This window comes from Rhinopithecus roxellana, chromosome 17 (assembly GCF_007565055.1).
Source record: "Rhinopithecus roxellana isolate Shanxi Qingling chromosome 17, ASM756505v1, whole genome shotgun sequence".
Lineage (NCBI taxonomy): Eukaryota > Metazoa > Chordata > Mammalia > Primates > Cercopithecidae > Rhinopithecus > Rhinopithecus roxellana.
Window position 1 is genome coordinate 10,906,725 of NC_044565.1, and position 19,091 is coordinate 10,925,815.

General features: G+C 52.4%; 2 protein-coding genes across 3 annotated transcripts; one reads left to right on the top strand and one right to left on the bottom strand.

Moving 5' to 3' along the window:
• The first annotated feature begins 6,691 nt into the window (after nucleotides 1–6,691).
• Nucleotides 6,692–9,003, top strand: TLX2 (T cell leukemia homeobox 2). The gene is made up of 3 exons (XM_010379256.2): nucleotides 6,692–7,448; nucleotides 7,873–8,110; nucleotides 8,213–9,003. Exons 1-3 carry the CDS (start codon nucleotides 7,049–7,051, stop codon nucleotides 8,427–8,429), a joined length of 855 nt encoding a protein of 284 aa, XP_010377558.1. The 5' UTR covers nucleotides 6,692–7,048; the 3' UTR covers nucleotides 8,430–9,003.
• A 1,370-nt stretch (nucleotides 9,004–10,373) lies between these two features.
• Nucleotides 10,374–18,968, bottom strand: DQX1 (DEAQ-box RNA dependent ATPase 1). 2 transcript variants are annotated; one of them, XM_010379257.2, is made up of 12 exons: nucleotides 18,578–18,968; nucleotides 17,937–18,192; nucleotides 17,464–17,657; nucleotides 16,381–16,765; nucleotides 15,796–16,023; nucleotides 15,607–15,706; nucleotides 15,347–15,505; nucleotides 15,071–15,262; nucleotides 12,211–12,330; nucleotides 11,852–12,042; nucleotides 11,338–11,528; nucleotides 10,374–10,844 (listed from the first exon to the last, which is right to left on the bottom strand). In XM_010379257.2, the coding sequence occupies exons 2-12, from the start codon at nucleotides 18,171–18,173 to the stop codon at nucleotides 10,688–10,690; spliced, it is 2,154 nt and encodes a 717-aa protein (XP_010377559.1). In that variant the 5' UTR covers nucleotides 18,174–18,192; nucleotides 18,578–18,968; the 3' UTR covers nucleotides 10,374–10,687. The 2 variants fall into 2 exon arrangements, with proteins under 2 accessions (XP_010377559.1, XP_030776638.1); XM_030920778.1 differs by having other exon boundaries at nucleotides 17,937–18,968.
• Between the last annotated feature and the right edge of the window lie 123 nt (nucleotides 18,969–19,091).

Below are 19,091 nucleotides of genomic sequence, written 5' to 3' on the forward strand. Positions count from 1 at the left end.
TTCCGGTGCCGCCTGCAGGGCGGGACTTGTCTCCCAGCAACGAGGTTCTAGGTCTTTTCGGATTCGCTCACCCTCTGTAAGGCCCCGCCCACGTTCCTTTCTCCCCGTGTGCTCACCTGAGCCCCACCGGCCCCTCCCCTCCTCAATCCGTAATTAAGGAGTGGTGGGGGGGGGCATAGGGGAAGGGTCCTATCTCTTCAGCCTCCTGTAGAACTCATCATAATAGACCCTAAGCGACCTCAAGACTAACTTTTGGAGCCTGCGAAAGACTGCCCCCTCCTACCCCCAAAGGCCCGGCAGTCTTGTGCCTGCTACTCGCTCAGGGTAGTCGGTGTTCTGTGACGATTACCCTGCTGAAGAAGCCCCTCCTGGGTCCTCTCCTCGTAATGCCGCCCTGTCGGCGTCCGCGGAGCGGAGCTTCATCCAGATGGCGGGCCTTCTCCCCGCTCCACGGAGGGAGTTTCTCGGGCTTTGCAGAGTCTCGGAGAGGGTGCCGGGGGATGGGGAGGGAGAGACCCCCAGGGACTTGGTAGTGATCTTATCCCCCCTTTCTCCCCCTGCTGCCGGGGATGGGGGGGGCAGGCCCTGGTTAATGACGATGATTTAATCATCGGCGCCTGCGGAGGCCTGGGACAGACTAATGCAGAGCAGATGCCGAAGGAGGAGGGGAGGACGACTAGGACACTGCCACACACAGACAGGCTTAGGCAGCCAGCGCCTGTAGTAGCATAGGCCCAGCCCCGCACTTGGGGATTACGCGGGATGCTCGAGAGCTCTACACCGCCGGCCCTGGGTACTTAAAAAAGGATAAATTTCCTTTGAGGTATTAACATCAAATGTAACTGGAGATTCGAGAAGGGAGAGATTCCAATGGAGACCTCAAAAAGGCTTTCTGGAGAAAGTGGGACTTTGGGCACAATTTAGACTTGGGGGAGGGGGTGGAAGTGTGCTGAAATAGAAAGGACGTGGAGGGGAATGACCAGAGGACAGGAAGGTCAAGATGTAGATTTGAGAGTGGTAATAGAAAAAGCAGGGCCGTAAAGAGTTGCGATTTTTAGCCTGAGGGCAATTGGGAGCTAGCGGACTTTTTTGAAGGGAGGAGGTTTTCCTGTGAAAGCGACATTTTTGTTCATTTCTCTTCAGAGGGAGTTGGAGTGAATATGCAGCAAGAAGTTATGAGATTAGTGATTAATCAACTATTCATTACAGTCACTGTTTACCTACTTCCCTGGTCCAAGTCACTATCCTCTGTAGTGGCTTCTTGACTGTTTTCCTTGAGTCCCCCTTTGCGTGTTCTCAACATAACAGCTCAGTGCTATGTTTCTCAGAGCTAGTGATTCTGATAAAACATGAAACACAAAGGACAATTTTTGAGATGTGGATGTGTTTATTATTTTTATGGTGATGTTGGTTTCATGGGTATATACATATGTCAAAACTTATCAAACTGTACACTTCAAATATCTGCAGTTTATATGTCCATTATACCTCAAGAAAGCTATTAAAAATAAAGTTGAAACATTAGGTTGTTTCTTTTTTACTGTTTAAAACCTGTTGAGAGCTTCCCTTTTCAATCAGAATAAAAGTCAAAGTCTTACAGTGGTGTGCAAGGGCCTGCATATTCTCTTCAGATACACCAGGATATCCTTCCACTGTGTCCCCAACTTGAAATGCTTAGCTATCCAAAATGGCTCCCTCCTTCTTTCAGGTCTTTACTCATGAGGCTTCTGTAATCACTCTAGATGAATAACAACTCACCCACCCTTTCACTTCCTTGCTTTTTTTTTTTTGTTAGCATTTATTAGCATTCTTAGCATTTATTATTATTTAATATACATTTCTAATATATATTATAAATATTTTCTAGTTATTTTCAGAAAATATTTTCTAGAAAACATATTTCCTAATTTTTCATCTGCCTTTTCCACTAGACTATAAGCTTCTCAGTGGCAGGGATTTTTTTCCTCTGTTGTGTTCACAGATACAGCTCCAGTGCCAGCTGCATAGTTGGTGTTCAATAAAAATTTTCTGGATGAATACATGAATGAATCCAAGTGGTGGTGATGACAGCCTCGATTAGGGTTTTAGCAATGGCAATGGAAAGGAAGGGCTGTATCTGAAACATTTCAAAGGAAAGTATAATAGGAGGAAGTAGCCAGGAACCTGGCTTGGTAGGCCTGGGTAAGAGGGTGAATGAAGAGCTTTGGAGGGAAGCATGTCCTCCAGCCTGCTGGACTTAGGTGGCTCTAGGGAAGCAGGTGGAGCTTGTTAGAAGGCTAGAAGAGTGAGTGGTGGGGCTGAAGTGTCAGAACGAACTAGGGATGGAGGTCTCAGAGTTATCTGGCTGGATATGAGAGTTGGGACTTTTGGAATGGGTAAAACTTGAGCAGATGTAGAGATAAAGAAAGCTTAAGGCCTGGCGCAGTGGCTCACGCCTGTAATTCCAGCACTTTGGGAGGCTGAGGTGGATGGATACTTGAGCCCAGGAGTTGGAGACCAGTGTGGGCAACATGGTGGGACTCCGTCTCTACAAAAAGTACAAAAATTAGCCTGGCATGGTGGCGCATACCTGTAGTCCCAGCTACTTGGGAGGCTGAGGTGGGAAGATTGCTCGAGCCTGGGAGGTTGAGGCAGCAGTGAACCATGATCGTGCTACTGCACTCCAGCCTGAGCGACAGAGTGAGATCCCGTGTCTTAAAAAAAAAGAAAAAAGAAAAAAGAAAGCTTAAGTCTGAGCTCTGAAGAATACTCACAGTCTTCAGTGGAAGAAGCCAAATCAGTGGAAGAAAAACGTAAGCAGTGACTACGAAAGTCCAAAGATGTGGAATAAGATATTACAGAAGCAAAAAGAAGGGACACTTCAAAAAATAATTGATGACCAACAAAGTAAAACATGTCAGGGAAGTCCTGGAGAAGGGATACTGAACACTGGAGCTCTCTGAGAAAGGGTTACTATAATGAAGGCAGCTTGCACTGAGTTAAGAATAAATCATGATGAAATGGAGGCAGTACGCATGAAGTAAAAAGGAAAGGAAAAGCATGATCTCTTTTGAAGACTCAGGCCAAGATTCTGTCCAGATAATAAAGATCTGAGACAGTTGAGGCATAGGAAAGACTAAGTTGATGAGAGCCACGGACACACAGGACATGGTGAGAGAGATCCAAAGCAGTGTGTATGAGGGGGCACTCATTCCAGCACCTCTATCTTCAACATAAACCAGCAGGAACAATCCTTTACCTGTGAATCAGATTCAAGGAGGTAAGAAAGGACATTTCAAGCCAGGTTGGGGTGGTGGCGCACACCTGTAACTCTAGATACTCAGGAGGTCAAGGTGGGAGGATTGTTTGAGCCCAGGAGTTTGAGGCCAGTCAGCCAGCCTGGGCATCATAGTGAGACTCTGTCTCTTAAAAAAAGAGAAAGTCCTAGGACTGTGGTCTGAGTGACATAACTGGATGCCATCTGTTCTTGAAGTGGGGCACTAAAATATTTTTAAAACTCCCCAGAAGACTTGTATGAACTACTGAGTTTGTGACCATTCTTAAACGATTAGTCGGACAGTCTCTGGGTGGCAGTACCATCTGTGCTGAACTCAAAAGGCAGGGGTGTACGGGTCTGCATGATGTTGCCTTTTTTTTCATTTGTTGATTCACTCACTGACTCATTCAAGGATTTATTTAGGTTGGCTGGAGACACACTGGTTACCCTGCCCCCCTGCCCCCAGACTCACCCTTCAGAGCAGAGAAAGGGACTAGCAAACTCCTAACCTGCACACAGCTCCCCCATTCAGAGATTATATTTCTTTGCTGTCTCCCTAGGTTCCCTGTTCCCATCTGGGGGAATCCAGCCCTTGCTATCAAGGAAGATTTTTTTTTTTTTGAGATGGAGTCTTGCTCTGTCACCCCAGACTGGAATGCAGTAGTGATCTCGGCTCATTGAAACCTCTGCCTCCTGGGTTCAAGTGATTCGCCTGCCTCAGCCTCCCCAGTAGCTGGGATTACAGATGCCTGCTACCATGCCCAGCTAATTTTTTTGTATTTTTAGTAGAGACAGCGTTTCACCATGTTGGCCAGGCTGGTCTGTCTTGAACTCCTGACATCAGGTGATCCGGCCCCTCTTGGCCATCCAAAGTGCTGGGATTACAGGCATGAGTCACTGCTTCCGGCCTGAAGATTTGGACTAAACAGGTTCATGCTTCCTTGTAGCCCTCTCTACTGCTGAGAAAAGTGCATGGGTTTCTGCAAAGGGATGGGAGGTGATAATGTTGTTTGTCTTCTCCATTAAGATGAAAATACATCTGCTAAATTGGTAGGAGCCCCCACCCTCTTTCAGAACAGGCTGTGAGCAGGGGCTGAGGAGGGGCTGGACAAATTGGATAGTAGAGGTGATCAAGATGGGGGAGGTCGACACTTTTTTTTTTTTTTTGAGACGGAGTCTCGCTCTGTCGCCCAGGCTGGAGTGCAGTGGCCGGATCTCAGCTCACTGCAAGCTCTGCCTCCCGGGTTCATGCCATTCTCCTGCCTCAGCCTCCCGAGTAGCTGGGACTACAGGCGCCTGCCACCTCGCCCGGCTAGTTTTTTTGTATTTTTTAGTAGAGACGGGGTTTCACCATGTTAGCCAGGATGGTCTCGATCTCCTGACCTCGTGATCCGCCCGTCTCGGCCTCCCAAAGTGCTGGGATTACAGGCTTGAGCCACCGCGCCCAGCCAACACTTTTTTTTTTGAGACAGAGTCTTGCTCTGTCGCCCAGGCTGGAGTGCAGTGGCACCATCTCACCTCACTGCAAGCTCCCCCTCCTGGGTTCATGCCATTCTCCTGCCTCAGCCTCCCAAGTAGCTGGGACTATAGGCACCCACCACCAGGCCCGGCTAATTTCTGTATTTTTAGTAGAGACGGGGTTTCACCGTGTTAACCAGGATGGTCTCAATTTCCTGACCTCGTGATCCCCCCCCCGGGCCTCAGCCCCCCAAAATGCTGGGGTTACAGGCGTGAGCCACTGCACCCGCCAAGTTGACATTGTTCCCCCTACTGCCCTCTGTCCCATTTATGGTTCACCTTCTCTAGACATAAGGCTTTGGAGAACACTGGAGGGCTGGTAAGGCTGGTGGACAGAGCTCACTCTTCTTTCTCTTCATCTTCCTGCCCAGATGCCCAAATATCATTCCTGGTTCCCAGGGGAGAAGAGACCCCCTCACCCTGCCCCAGGCACCAGGCTGCCAGCCCATCTGCTGGGGAGAAAGGAGGGGGCAGAGTCCTTCCCAGGGGATCCTGAAGAATCAGTTTGAAGATCAGTGCTCCCAGGGAGATCCAGCTACTAGACTTACAAGGCATTTCGGTTCACACGGGAAACCAGCAGGATGGAGCTGAACAGCGGGGTGGGCTGGGGATGAGGGTAGAGGGCTGGCACAGCAGAGTAAGGTCCTTGCTACCACGTGTCAGAGGTAGGCTGAGCTGCTAGTTGGTGCCCACCCGCCATCGCCACCGCAGGATGGTAGAAGCGCCCCCCTCTCTGAGGCCAGTCTCACCGGCTCAGAGGCGCCAGGGCCCCCCCGGGGGCCGGGGCGGGCCGGGGAAGGTAATGTAATTCCGGCCCAGCTAACCCGATTACGGCGGCCTGCACCGGGCAGGGCGGCGGCGGGGGCGGGTCTAAGGCTCAGGGGCCAGTCCGGCGGGGGTCCCATCCCCGGGAAGGACGCAGAGTTCACACACTCCCAGCTCCTGGATCCACGGCCAGAGGTCACAGGGTCACCAAGCGGCTTGGGTCTTTCCCCACCTCCCTTCTCTGACAGCTCCAGGCCATTTTCTGATTTTGGGTGGGGTAAAATGTTTATGGGAAACAAGGCGGCCAGGATCCAACCAAGGCCTCAGTGAGGTCCCACGTGTCTCTTGTGGCGAGATTTCGCCCTCCCGCCGTTGAGGAGGAAGAGTGTGAGAACAGACTTCCTAGGCACAGAATGGAGGGGCAGAGTCCTGCACTGGAGACTCCCTGCACTTGGGGTCCAGGGTAGAGCGCCAGTCCCAAGAACCCGCCGGCCTGATTTGGCCGGGGTTGAGCCATGGTCCAGTTTACACGGATTTCGGAAAATCGAAATTCTAAGAAACACGGGACATCAATTACCGGTGCGCATGAACAGGGCTGGGGGGGACCTGCAGGAGAGGCCGGAAGGCGCACCACGGTCGCCGGCCCAAAGCGGCCGTTCCCCGCCCTTAGCCCCTGACGTCCCCTTCCCACACCTGTTCTCTTCCTGGGCCTGCAGCTCACCGGGCGCCGTTCCCCAGCCGCTTCTTACGCAGCCGGGAAACCACAACGAGATTTGGTCTTCGAGGGCACTTAGGCGGGGACCACAACGAATCCGGGAGTTGGCCAGCAGGATCCATCGACAGGCGAAGAGTGGGGGCTGGGGGAGGAGGCACCTGCGGAGGAAGCCGGTGAGGCGGAGGCAACCCAAAGGCGGAGGCCAGCAAGGATGGAGGCGCGGTGAGCATCTCCGCTGACTCAGCGGCCCATGCTCGGACCCCTCCCGCGCTGAGCCTGGTTCCTAACACCCTGGCCCCCTGTCCCCCGCCCCGCACATCTCCACCAGCCAGCCTTCCCCCTGCGCTTGGCGCAAACAGGCGTCCCTTCCCCTTTAACTGCTGGGCCCCGCCCCTGCCCTACCCCCAGCCCCCACTACCCACCCGGGCCGATCCTTCAGTCACTGCCCCAGCCGGAGCTGGCCAACCCTCTCCACCCGGGACTCGGGCAGCGGCCCCGGCAGCCCACCGTCTATTTGCGCTTGAGAGCCAGCAAGAAAGCTCCAGGGGCCCCAGCCGGCCTTGCTCCCCCGGGATGCAAGTCCCTGCGCGGACGCCCGGCAGCGGCTGGCACGGGCGCGGCTGCTCCGGGTGCACAGGGATGCTGCTGTTCTGGGGACCCCGGCGCCCTGCCTTGGCCAGCCCCGCGGGCCCCTGAGGCCACTGTCCGGAGCGCGCCGCCGCCGGACTTCTGGAGCTGCCTGAGGCATACTCCCCAACCACCGAACCTCCGGCGGTTCTTCTCGGCCCGGGCCGATGGAGCCGGGGATGCTGGGTCCACACAACCTCCCACACCACGAGCCAATCAGCTTCGGCATCGATCAGATCCTGAGTGGCCCCGAAACCCCTGGGGGCGGCCTAGGTCCGGGTCGCGGGGGCCAGGGTCATGGGGAGAGTGGGGCGTTCTCGGGTGGATACCACGGAGCCTCGGGCTACGGTCCCGCTGGCTCACTGGCCCCGCTGCCCGGCAGCTCCGGAGTGGGCCCGGGCGGCGTGATCCGCGTCCCTGCGCACCGCCCGCTGCCTGTGCCGCCGCCCGCGGCGGGGGCGCCTGCAGTGCCTGGGCCCTCGGGTTTGGGCGGCGCCGGAGGCCTAGCGGGACTCACCTTCCCCTGGATGGACAGCGGCCGCCGCTTTGCCAAGGACCGGCTCACGGGTGAGGTTGTCTGACCCCTCCAGCGTCACGCCCGACTCTGACCCCGTCTCCTCATCTCTTAGCTTTCTGCTCTAACTCAAGGACCCCTTTCACACCTCCCACTAAATCCTCCCAGGGGATCCTCCCCCAACTCGATCTCTGGGTCCTGCCTCCGAGAGGCGATGGGGAGGGAGCTGCCGTCGGTGCCCGCGCCCTCCTCTGCAGTCCCACTGTCCACGCGCGGGGAGGGTAGGGTGAAGTTACAGGGGACGCCTCCCTAGCATCCCAGGGGAAGGGCCTTTCTTGGCTATAGGGCTCGGCTGATGCTTAGGATCCGGGTAAGGACAGGGCGCGGGATCTCTGCGGCCTGGACAGCGGCGCGCCTTCTTAGTGGCACCTCGGGCCACCCTGCAAACCCTGCCCTGCTCTTTCTTCCTCCCGGTAGCTGCGCTCTCGCCCTTCTCTGGGACGCGCCGCATAGGCCACCCCTACCAAAACCGGACCCCTCCGAAAAGGAAGAAGCCGCGCACGTCCTTCTCCCGCTCACAAGTGCTGGAGCTGGAGCGGCGCTTCCTGCGCCAGAAGTACCTGGCCTCTGCGGAGAGGGCGGCATTGGCCAAGGCCTTGCGCATGACCGACGCACAGGTCAAAACGTGGTTCCAGAACCGACGCACCAAGTGGCGGTGAGGCGCGGTGCGGGCGAGGGCGGACGGTGTCCCCGGGCCGGGCCTGGTGAGAAGCGAGGCGGCAAGCGACCCCGCTGACCCCGCGTCTCCCTTCCCCAGGCGCCAGACAGCGGAGGAGCGCGAGGCCGAGCGGCACCGCGCGGGCCGGCTGCTCCTGCACCTGCAGCAGGACGCCTTGCCACGGCCGCTGCGGCCGCCGCTGCCCCCGGACCCTCTCTGCCTGCACAACTCGTCGCTCTTCGCGCTGCAGAACCTGCAGCCCTGGGCCGAGGACAACAAAGTGGCTTCCGTGTCCGGGCTCGCCTCGGTGGTGTGAGCGACGCCCGTCCGATCGGCGTGGAGCGCCGGGCCCGGAGCGGTGGAGCGTGCGGCTGCCTGAGCACATGGTCTGGTGGCAGCCGGGCGCGTGAGGAGCGGCAGGCCTTGAGGCTGTCGTCGAGGGCTCCCCCACCACCGGCCGACTCCCAAGCCAGCGTTGCGCAGATGCACGGTCCGCTCAGAGGCGGCCCTTCCCGCCATTTTTCACTTCACTGCCGTTAAGCCGCCGCTGGAACCTGAGGCGCCAAGAGGGCGGGACCTGCAGGACAGTAGCCAATGAGGTGCGGGGAGGGGGCCGGGCTGGCCAATGGGAGCTGCTTACTTGAGGGACTCGGAATTCTCCGGCGGGTGGTCGGGAGCTGGGGCTCTGAGGGGCGCTAGCGGCACTGCGCGCGGTGCAGGCTGGGTCCGTACCAAAGGTGTGAAGGAAGGAAGACATCTACCACGGCGAAGTCATGGAGGGGGTGCCGGAGCGCGAGAGGCTGGCTGATTGTGACCAGAACCAGAGGGTTGTCCACCCGGGGCATCTCATCCCTCAACTGTAAAATAATCGCTAAGGATTCCTTCCTGACTTTGAGCCTCACGTTGTCATGTGTGTTCAGCCTGCTGGCAACATCCTCCGGCAACACGCCTGGGCAGGAGGCGAGTAGGATACTTACACACCCAACGAAAGAGAAAATCTAGAAAGAAAATCTGGCTCTGGTGTCACATAGGGACAGAGAAGGGAGAGGAGGAAACAGTGGACAAAGTTAACGGGCCCAGTGGAGTTAGGGTGAAGAGAATTTTGAAAATAATTTGGAAGTGACAAGCTTAAGAAGAATCAAAGGTAATTCCAAGACTGGAAATGTGCAGCATCAGGAAATCAGTGGTGCTGTGGATGATGAAAGGGAAATTGGGAAGATTGGAGCAAGATTAACTATACAGGCAAAACTAAATGTTATACCTAGAGAAAATAAATCCTGGAGAAGTGCCTTTGAGGGAGATCAACTGACATCCACATAGAGGTGGACCTAGATAGAATGAATGAGAACAGATAGAATATCTGAGGGAGGGAACTCTGAGGAGAAAAGCCGAGTTCTAAGGACTAAACCTTTCCACCAAATTCGACAACCACGTTTGCAATGTGCAAGATGATGGAGAATACCTAAGTCAACAGTCCAAGGGCAGGTTGGGCACGGTGGCTCACGCCTATAATTCCAGCACTTTGGGCTGACGCGGGGGGATCACGAGGTCAGGAGATCAAGACCATCCTGGCTAACACGGTGAAACCCCCTCTCTACAAAAAATACAAAAATTAGCCGGGCATGGTGGCATGTGCCTGTAGTCCCAGCTACTCGGGAGGCTGAGGCAGGAGAATCGCTTGAACCTGGGAGGTGGAGGTTGCAGTGAGCCGAGATCACACCACTGCACTCCAGCCTGGGTGACAAAGTGAGACTTCATCCAAAAAAAAAAAAAAAAAAAAAAAAAATTCGAGGGCAGAAAAGGGGAAGGGAAGGAGGAGAACCTAGGAAGAAAGGAAAGCATGATGTCTCTGAAGTTGTTAGAAAGACTTCAGCTTGTCGGTGTGTTTGGGCTGCTGGGAAGCTTGTTACTAGAAAGTCTAGTTAGGGGATGGTTGCATTAGCCTTAAGGGTTAAAAAGGAATTGGATTTAAGTTGTATGAAGAAGGGAAGAATTTCTCTGATTCCTCTAGCACCCCCATCCTTTGTCCCCTGGAGACTGGTGCACTGTGACAGAGGGAAGAGAGGCCAGGCTAGAGACCAACTGTAGCCAGACAACTCAATGTGCTAGTGACAACTATGTTTATCATAGAATGAAGGCCTGATTGGAGATGGGAAGAGGCTGCAAACTATAGTTGGAGGAGCTGGCCCTGGTTCTTTACTGTAGTATCATCGCTGATTTATGGATGTTGTATATGGCACTGCAGGACCAAACTAAAAACTGGCATCATAGAAAAATCTTTTATAGACCACAAGGGAGTACAAGAATGGGTTTGGCAAAGTTGAGAGAATGGGGAGCATGTCAGTCCCTCTCCAATCAATAAGAGAAGGTTAAGGAAAGAATCCTTCCCTATGTAGACTGTGGTTTACCCCATTCTCTCCATTCCCAGCCTACCATTTCTTGGGACTCACTTTCCAGGGTTTATATTTAACCCTAAACTTTGGGCTTCTAAATCTATCTGGGTGCTTTGGTGCCACCCTGAGGGAGAATCTAATGTGATGAGATGAACCCAGCTCCATTCCATAGGCAGGCAGGTCACTGCAGGACACAGGGATCTCTGAACTCCTGGACTGAGGATGATTCGCTCCCTGCTGAAGAATCTGCCATTCCTTCCCTTAGCTGGTTCAGGAGGTCTCTGCTCTCACTGGGAGGCAAGTTACTCAGGAAGTATGGAGGGGCCAATTCCACCAGCCTAATAGAGAGAGTCGTAATTAGATGATCTGCATCTTCTCTTTCTCTGTCTCTCTCTTTTAGAGACAGGGTCTTGCTCTGTTGCCTGGGCTGGAGTTCAGTGGCATCATCATAACTCACTGTAGCCTTAGACTCCTGAGCTCAAGTAATCCTCCCACCTCAATCTCCGAAGTAGCTGGGACTACAGGTGCACATCACTATACCCAGCTAATCTTTTTAAAATAATTTTTGTAGAGACAGGGTCTCCGTGTGTTGCACTGGGTGGTTTCAAACTCTTAGCCTCAAGCACTCCTCCTGCCTAGGTCTCCAAAAGTGCATCTTCTCTTATGTTGCAGACTTTTAAACTTCTCACCAGCCCTTCCACAATTCATTTCTCTTCAGATCATGTTTTTACTAACCACTAAGATCCCTTCTTCTGTCTCTCTAACTCCCCAGCCATAATTTTGGCCCCAGGGAGAGGAATAGGCAGTGTAGGAGGATGTCAGGGAACTCACATCTGTGGTTCAATCTCAGAAACAATGGAAAGGCAGTTGTCTTTGGATATGGTGAAATTGTGGTAGAGCACCCACGGTGGGGGTCTGGCAGGAGCTCTACGACTTCGGTAGCAGCAGTATGAGGAGAGCTGGGCCACATGCTTATGGGTTAGGAGTAGGTAATTTCCAGTCCCGTCTGTGTCTCTGGCCACCTTATTGAAAGGCAAAAATATTGATGGAATAAATAGAAGGGAAGAGGCAGACAGTAGAAAAAAAGAAAAGGGGACTGATAAAGTAAGGGTGGTGCGAGTATTAAAAGTAAAGCATTACCTCTAGGTGTTGTCTGGTCTCTACTATACCTCATGGCATTTTCCATAGCCCCTTGTGCCCCAAATCCTCAAGGGAAAAGTCCTTTCTGGATCTAAAGAATCTTTTGAATGGCCACCTCGACGCTGATTTCAAAGTGGCTTACCAATATTTGTTCTCTTTGCCTTTTGCTCCTTTGATCATCCTCACCCCCACCCTTTCCTCTAACCTTGAGAAAGTATCCTGACACCAGTGCTTTCTGAAGGTCTCTGCGATTCTGCTCAGAGCCAAAGGCTGGTAGGGACAAGGGAAGTTCAATTCGTTGCATGAGTTCTAGGAGCTCTCCCCGAAGTTTATGGGCTTGGCACAATGCTGCCCAATTCAGACCTCGAGCCTGGCACCAAGCCTCATCTGCTCCACCTAGGAGAGGAAAGGGACCAGCTAAACTAAAGTCTTTGAGACCCCTGAAATAACCCAACCCTTAGCCAAAGGTCCTCCTCTTTCTGAGCATAGAGATCTGTCAGCTGGCTGCATAACATTTCCCATCTTTGGACAATCTGGGATTCTATAAGAGGATGCAGAGCTCACTTTGTATAAAGGCTTCATACACCTGGATCAGAGAACTGTGGTCACCATCCGTGTGTTCCAGGGCCCGACGCAGGGCAGCTTCTTCTGCACTGAGTGGAGGACGGGTAAACCCAGGGGCAGCTGGAGGCAGAAGAGCAGAAGGTAGAATCTGCCATTTGGGAAATGGGAAGGGAGAGTAGTACAGGTGGAATGCTGAAAAGGCCGAAGTGTCCCTTTGGGAACTTTATTCAAAAGACATAGGTAACTTCTAGGTGTTATGCACTTTATTAAACGTTGAGGATAAACAAATGAAATACAGTCTCTGCCATCAAGGAGCTTCAAGTCTGGTGGGAGAGACCAACAGGTAAGCAGACTTGATAAGCATGATAGGTGTTTGTGTATGGTACTGTGGAAACAAAGAGGAGGATAACTAATCAAGGCTTTAGGTGGTGAGCATGTGAGTGATGTAACAGAAAAGGATGAGGACCCTTGGGCTAGTATTTGAAATTTGAGTAGGAATTAGCAGAGAGGAGAAGGGGCAGGGAGTATGTTTTAGACTGTGGCAACAGCATGGCACATAAGTTAATAACATAGCATATTTGGGGAACTGCAAGCCATCTGGGATGGGTGGAGGGAATGAAATGACACGTTGCAGAATGGCAGGAGATAAAGCTGAAGAGGTAGATATAGGTAAGGTCATGAGAGGCTGGAGTACTGAGGAAAGGAACTATCTTCAAGGTAAAGAGTAGCTGTAGAGGAAGAGTTGTGTTTTTTTGTTGTTGTTGTTGTTTGTTTGAGACACGGTCTCACTATCTTGCCCAGGTTAGAGTGAAATGGCGTGATCATGGCCCACTGCAGCCTCAACCTCCCAGGCTTAAATGATCCTCCTACCTCAGTCTCTTCAGTAGCTGAGACTACATGCTACCACACCCGACTAATTTTTTGTTTTTATAGAGACAGGGTCTCACTATGTTGCCCAGGTTGGTCTCAAACTCCTGACCTCATATGATCTTCCCATCTCAGCCTCCCAAAGTGCTGAGATTACAGGCACAAGCCACCATGCCTGGCTGAAGAAGAGTTTTTTTTTTTTTTTTTTTTTGAGACGGAGTTTCGCTCTGTCGCCCAGGCTGGAGTGCAGTGGCCGGATCTCAGCTCACTGCAAGCTCCGCCTCCCAGGTTTACGCCATTCTCCTGCCTCAGCCTCCCGAGTAGCTGGGACTACAGGCACCCGCCACCTCGCCCGGCTAGTTTTCTGTATTTTTTAGTAGAGACGGGGTTTCACCGTGTTAGCCAGGATGGTCTCGATCTCCTGACCTCGTGATCCGCCCGTCTCGGCCTCCCAAAGTGCTGGGATTACAGGCTTGAGCCACCGCGCCCGGCCTGAAGAAGAGTTTTAAAGTAAGAGAGTCCATGTGTCTGAAAAAGTTCACATTAGTAGTTAGGAGGTTACTGAGGAAATCCAGCTGAGCAATGAGGAGGACCTACCATTGGCAGATCCTGCCTACCATATTCACTGGAAGTGAATATGGAGAAGGGCAGATGAGTGAAATAACCTGGAGAAAGACTGGTCTAGAGTGATGGTAGCAGAGCAGCAGGATAATAGTATTATCTGAATCTGAGACTCTAGAGAGAGGAAAAGATTTTGTGGTGATAGTGGCAAGGGAGTGGTTTAATAGAGCATTTGAGTTCAGTTCTGAGCTGAGGTACTATTAACTATTCTGGTAGAAATGTCCATCAGGGGCTGGGTGCTGAGGCTCAGGCCTGTAATCCCAGCAGTTCGGGAGGCTGAGGTGGGTGGATCACCTGAGGTCAGTACTTTGAGACCAGCCTGGCCAACATGGTGAAATCCCGTCTCTACTAAAAATACAAGAATCAGCTGGGTGTGGTGGTGCATGCCTGTAGTCCCAGCTACTTGGGAGGCTGAGGCACGAGAATTGCTTGAACCTGGCAGAAAAAGGTTGCAGTGAGCCGAGATCATGCCATTGCACTCCAGCCTGGGTGACAGAGTAAGACTTTGTCTCAAAAAAAAAAAAAAAAAAAAGAAAAGAAACGTCCATCAGGAATTGGGGTATACTCTCTCTCTGTCTCTCCCTCTCTCCCCCTCTCCCCCTCTCCTCATCCCTCTCTCTGTCTCTCTGTCTCTCAGATTCAGAAGAATGGTATTGGGTGAGAGATACAAGGCACAAGGTTTGGAAATGTTAAGGCTAAAGGTAGCACTTCAAACCATGGTTGTGGATAAACTTGCTCAGAGAGTTCAGGGAATGAAGACAAAAGAGGCAAGAATAGAACCCTGAGGACCAATTTACAATGGATAACAAGAGGACAAAGAGCTCAAGGAAAAGATAAAGGGGATGGCTAGAGATGTAGGATGAAAACCATGAGGAGCAGCATTACAGAGGCCTAGGGAGGAGGCAGTTTCAAGGTGAAGCGGTCAGCAATCTCAAGTATAAAAGAAGGTCATGAATAAGGGCTCAAAAGTATCCACTGGATTAGGTACCTGGGAGGTCACTGGTGAGTTGAAAGCTGTTGCACTGGCATGGTAGACCTGAAGCTGGAGTGCAGTAGGTGAGCAATACACCAGTTAGAATAGGATAGAAATCATGCTGCATAGCTGAAGGGGAGGATAGGGTTGAGGAAGAGGGGTGTGTGAGTTTTAGCAATAACAGATTAGGAGAGATTTAAGCATGCTGGGGGCAAGAACTAGCAGAGAAAAAAGGCTAAAGAGACAAGAGGGAGATAGGTGACTAAGCCCGGTTCTTTAGGCATTGTGAGGGGTGGCAACTGGAGCAGAGAGGAAAGGGCTAGCCTCAGGAGCACTGAAACCCAAGGGGAAGGGCTGAAGTGGCTGCAAGAGCTACAGATTTACAGCAGGGATTTATACCCGTGAGCATGGCAGCCAGGGTGAGCATCTCGTCCACACAGTCAAACTCGCATGAGGCCAGCAGGGCTTTGGCCAGCTCAGGGGCCAGAGGGAATTCTGATAGTATGACGCCTAGATCTGACAGGTCCCCATCATCATCCAGGGCTGCCAGATAGTCTAAATCTTCCAGGGCTTGCATCAATGCTTCTGGAGCTGGTGAGGAAACAGGGCTTACAGGATATGAAATTTCAGAACTGGGTGGTCAGATGGCAATACTTGGGCAGGAGAGGTACTCACCAGGCTGGTCCAGGAAGTGACACTCCCCTGGCTCTGCAATCTGTCTCCTTTTTAGTAGTAACACCAGGGAGCACAGATTCTCCTCACACACCCTAGGTTGGGGCAATGGTGGAGCTTCTAGTTCTAAGAAGGACTTAGGATACAGGCAGAGGCAGGATCCTGAGGGGAAGAAGACCTGGGAAAGACCACTGTAGATTTCTCAGGGCTTGCATGTTGGTGACTCTTGGGTTTTTTATTTCAGTGAGGGCAAAGGCTCTTACCTGGTGGGAACCCTCTTGCTCGCAGTCGTCTTGCCTCTGCCTGACACTTGCTGATTGGCCTCAACACTTGGAATTCTGCTCGGATCCTAGGATTGTAAACCTGTTGCCCGTGCCCCAACCAAGGCCAAGACAGATCAGAGTGGGCCATTTCTGTCTTTACTACCCCACCGCCATCTCTCTCTCACTCACACTTCGGAGCTCCAGTCCTGAGTCGATGACATGTTGGATGGAAGGGAGGGAGAAGGAGAAGTCAGCCAGCCAGTGAGTGACCACAACCTTTCGGGCATCCATGTCCTCATATACAGCCTGAACGGCTTGTCCACAGTCTGGGTGAAGGGGCAGTACTCGTGGTGGAAGCCTTTGGAGAGGCAGGGACTCTACCTCCCTGGACAAGGATTCACAGCAGAGGGAAATTTCCTGAGGAGAAGGGTGGGACATTAGGGCAGTTCTCACCTTTTTGGGGTCACAGATCCCTTTGAAAGACTGTTGAAAGTTATGGCCCTTCACTCTGAGAAAATGCAAATATTCATAAAGTTGAAGGTTTTATAATTTCAGGGGTTCACTGAATCACAAATCTCTGCATTAAAGAGAATAAAAAAGTGAGTGGTAAACCTCTTTACTCTGAAATCCTCAAGTTTTTCTCTGGGACCCCAGGGGAGAGTAAATACTGCAACTCTACTGTTCCTAACAGGCATTGCTCCCATTTGCATTCCCCAGGACTAGAAGATGATGGGTACCTCCTTTTGCAGGCTTTTTTTTTTTTTTTTTTTTTACCTCCTCACTGGGCAGGTACACTAGCACATCTCCTGGAGCCTCCTTCCGACACAACTCAAGCACTGCTTGGCAGGCAGCTTCCACTCGATCAGGGGGGATGGTGTCCCGATAGATGGGAGAAGGTCTCTCACCAGCCTCTCTGGGTATATGCACAATAGGAGGATTGCCCCAGAAAGCTCGGAGCTTAGGTTCAAGGGCTGGGTCAGTAACCACAACCACTCTGAGGTCCCCCGGAAGGTTTTCCAGCCTGGCATCTTGCAGTAGCCCCTGGAGTGAATCTGATGCCACCGACCGCTCCTGAGCCTCATCTAGTACCAGCACGCCCCAGACTCCAGTGCCCCGGGTCGAGGCCACCTCCTGCAGAAGCAGCCTGTCCCAGCAGAACCTGTTGACATTGGTAGTGGGCAGAGGAATCAGTGTGGACACTGACCAGCCACACAAGCTCAGGGGAACTTCTCCCCAAGGGACATAGATTTTGGTATTGAAGGTCAGAAAAATTTGCTGTGACTTCCTGAGTCTGTGGACCCATAACTGTGACCCCACAACCCCACTGAGAACACTTTGTTCACAAGGTATACTCCAACTGGGAAGTGACATTTTTCTGATGAGAGTTAGGCTGAATGTCTGAGGCCCCTGGCTGGGATTCAAGGGCTTAATTTAGCGATTGTACCACACACAATTTAGAGTGACTGGGAGTCAGGCATGGTGGCTCATGCCTTACACTTTGGGAGACCGAGGTGGGCGGATCACTTGAGCCCAGGAGTTTGAGACCAGCCTGGGCAACATGGCAAAAAATATAAAAATTAGCCAGGCGTGGTGGTATGCGCCTGTCATCCCAGTTACTTGGGAGGCTGAGGTGGGAGGATCACTTGAGCCCGGGAGGTTGAGGCTGCAGTGAGTTATGATTGTACCACTGCACTCCAGCCTGGGTGACAGAGTGAGACCCTGTCTCCAAAATAAATAAAATAAAATAAAAAAGAGTGAGTTGGGCTGAGGGAGGGTATGGTGAGATGCCAGAGGAATGGGTTTGTTTCTACGGAGTGAGGGGAATTAGATTTGGGAAAGGCCTGCAGAGGCCCCCACCTGAGCAGGGTGTTGGGCCCTGTGCAGTCCTCCTGAGGGATGCTGTATCCAACCTCATGACCCAGGGTCAGGTCCATCTCATCAGCAACCCTCAGAGCCAGGCTCCGGGCTGCAAGAGGGTAGGGCTGTGTGACAGTAACCTGTCCTTTCTGGAACCCTCTGGCCAGCACAAACTCTGCACACCACTGAGGGATCTGGGATAGAAGTAGGGAAGGACAACCAGTGAGGAAGATGTAGGACTTCAGTCAGAAGTGCTCAGCGAACTATGGCCACTTTAATCTTTCTATATTTGGGGAGTCCCCTGGTCTTTCACCAGCCTCCTGGGCCAGCCTAACCCATCCCATCTCTCTTTGTTCACCTTCCTCATGACCCCATGAAGCCCAGTACCCCCAGTGCCCAGGGAAAGGCCAATTCCCTAGCTCCTCCCTTTGTCCACTCCCAGAATCAGCCTGCCCCCACAACCCCCACCACACCTGGGTGCTCTTGCCAGAACCAGGCTCCCCAGACACCAGCACCACTCCAGTGGGGTTACTCTCCAACTGCTCCAAGAAGGCAAAGCGAGCAGCCCAGATGGGCAAGGCGTGGCGCTGCTCCAGCAGCTCATAGTAGCGGGAAGAGAAGGGAAGCCCATCAAAGGGGTTCACAGCCAGTTCAGATTCCCCAGCACTTGGGCCATACTCTTCTGCCAGCCTGAGAGGCTCAGAGGCCATGGTGGCTCTCTGGCAGGACCTGCAGAAGGCAGAGCAGCCAGTAAGGTCATATTTGGTGACTGACACCATCTTCCCACCTCAGCCCTGATCCTTAACCTCTACCTTCAGTTGATCATGCTCTGGGGCCCACCCTTCCCAGCATTTCCTGCGAGGAAACAGTGCTAGGTATTTTGATAAGGGGCTACTGAGAGTTAGTCGACAGTCCCTATAGTCAGGTAGTAGAGACCTACCTGATACTAGTACCCTGTCGGCAGGTAGTAGGAATCTTACTTAGGCAGGGATCCTCAAGGGCAGTAGAAATCATGTGAGACCTAGTAACCTGTGGGAAAGTCCTGAAGGGAAAAGGATAAAGAATATAGGGGGTGGGGAGAGGAACAGCAGTCCAAGTGATCCTGGATTCAAACCTGCTTGCAGCTCTAGGACGTGTCAGGACGGCAGCCAGCTCCAGACCCACGTAGTCACCACCAACTCTGACCGTGTGAAGTACAAAGGTAAATTCCGGCTCTACCTCAGGGCTAGGCTCAAACTTCAAATCCTGAAGCTTGCTTTTGGGGTGGGGCTATTTGCCCCACCTTATTTAACCTAGTCAGGAACCTATGGAAAACAGGCTTCAGCCACCACACTGAGCATGTGTGAACTCTACAGATGATGTGTAGTGTGCTTATGAAAGGCATGCTGGGACTTGTAGTTTTGCAGCAGCTTTGTCCAAAACCTGGGCTGATCACCCAAGCTGGGTCTTCAGTTCAGTTACACTTCCTTAATTTATCACTCATCGCTTGGCATGAGGAGTTGATTTTAGACAGTTGCAGTCTGACTACCCCCTTCAAATGTACAAGAAGACTCTCACCCCCATCCCCCCAAGCCAAGGAATAAGGAACCCACTCACAGGGCTTTTGAGACCCAGAGAGACAACATACA

Coding starts and splice junctions, on each gene's coding strand:
- TLX2 (XM_010379256.2), top strand. CDS start 7,049: ATGGAGCCGGGGATGCTGGGTCCACACAACCTCCCACACCACGAGCCA. Junction 7,449..7,872: donor TGCCAAGGACCGGCTCACGG/GTGAGGTTGTCT, acceptor TCCTCCCGGTAG/CTGCGCTCTCGCCCTTCTCT. Junction 8,111..8,212: donor AACCGACGCACCAAGTGGCG/GTGAGGCGCGGT, acceptor TCCCTTCCCCAG/GCGCCAGACAGCGGAGGAGC.
- DQX1 (XM_030920778.1), bottom strand. CDS start 18,242: ATGGTGTCAGTCACCAAATATGACCTTACTGGCTGCTCTGCCTTCTGC. Junction 15,506..15,606: donor AGCAAGAGGGTTCCCACCAG/GTAAGAGCCTTT, acceptor TCTTCCCCTCAG/GATCCTGCCTCTGCCTGTAT. Junction 12,331..15,070: donor CCTGGCTGCCATGCTCACGG/GTATAAATCCCT, acceptor TTCTGCCTCCAG/CTGCCCCTGGGTTTACCCGT.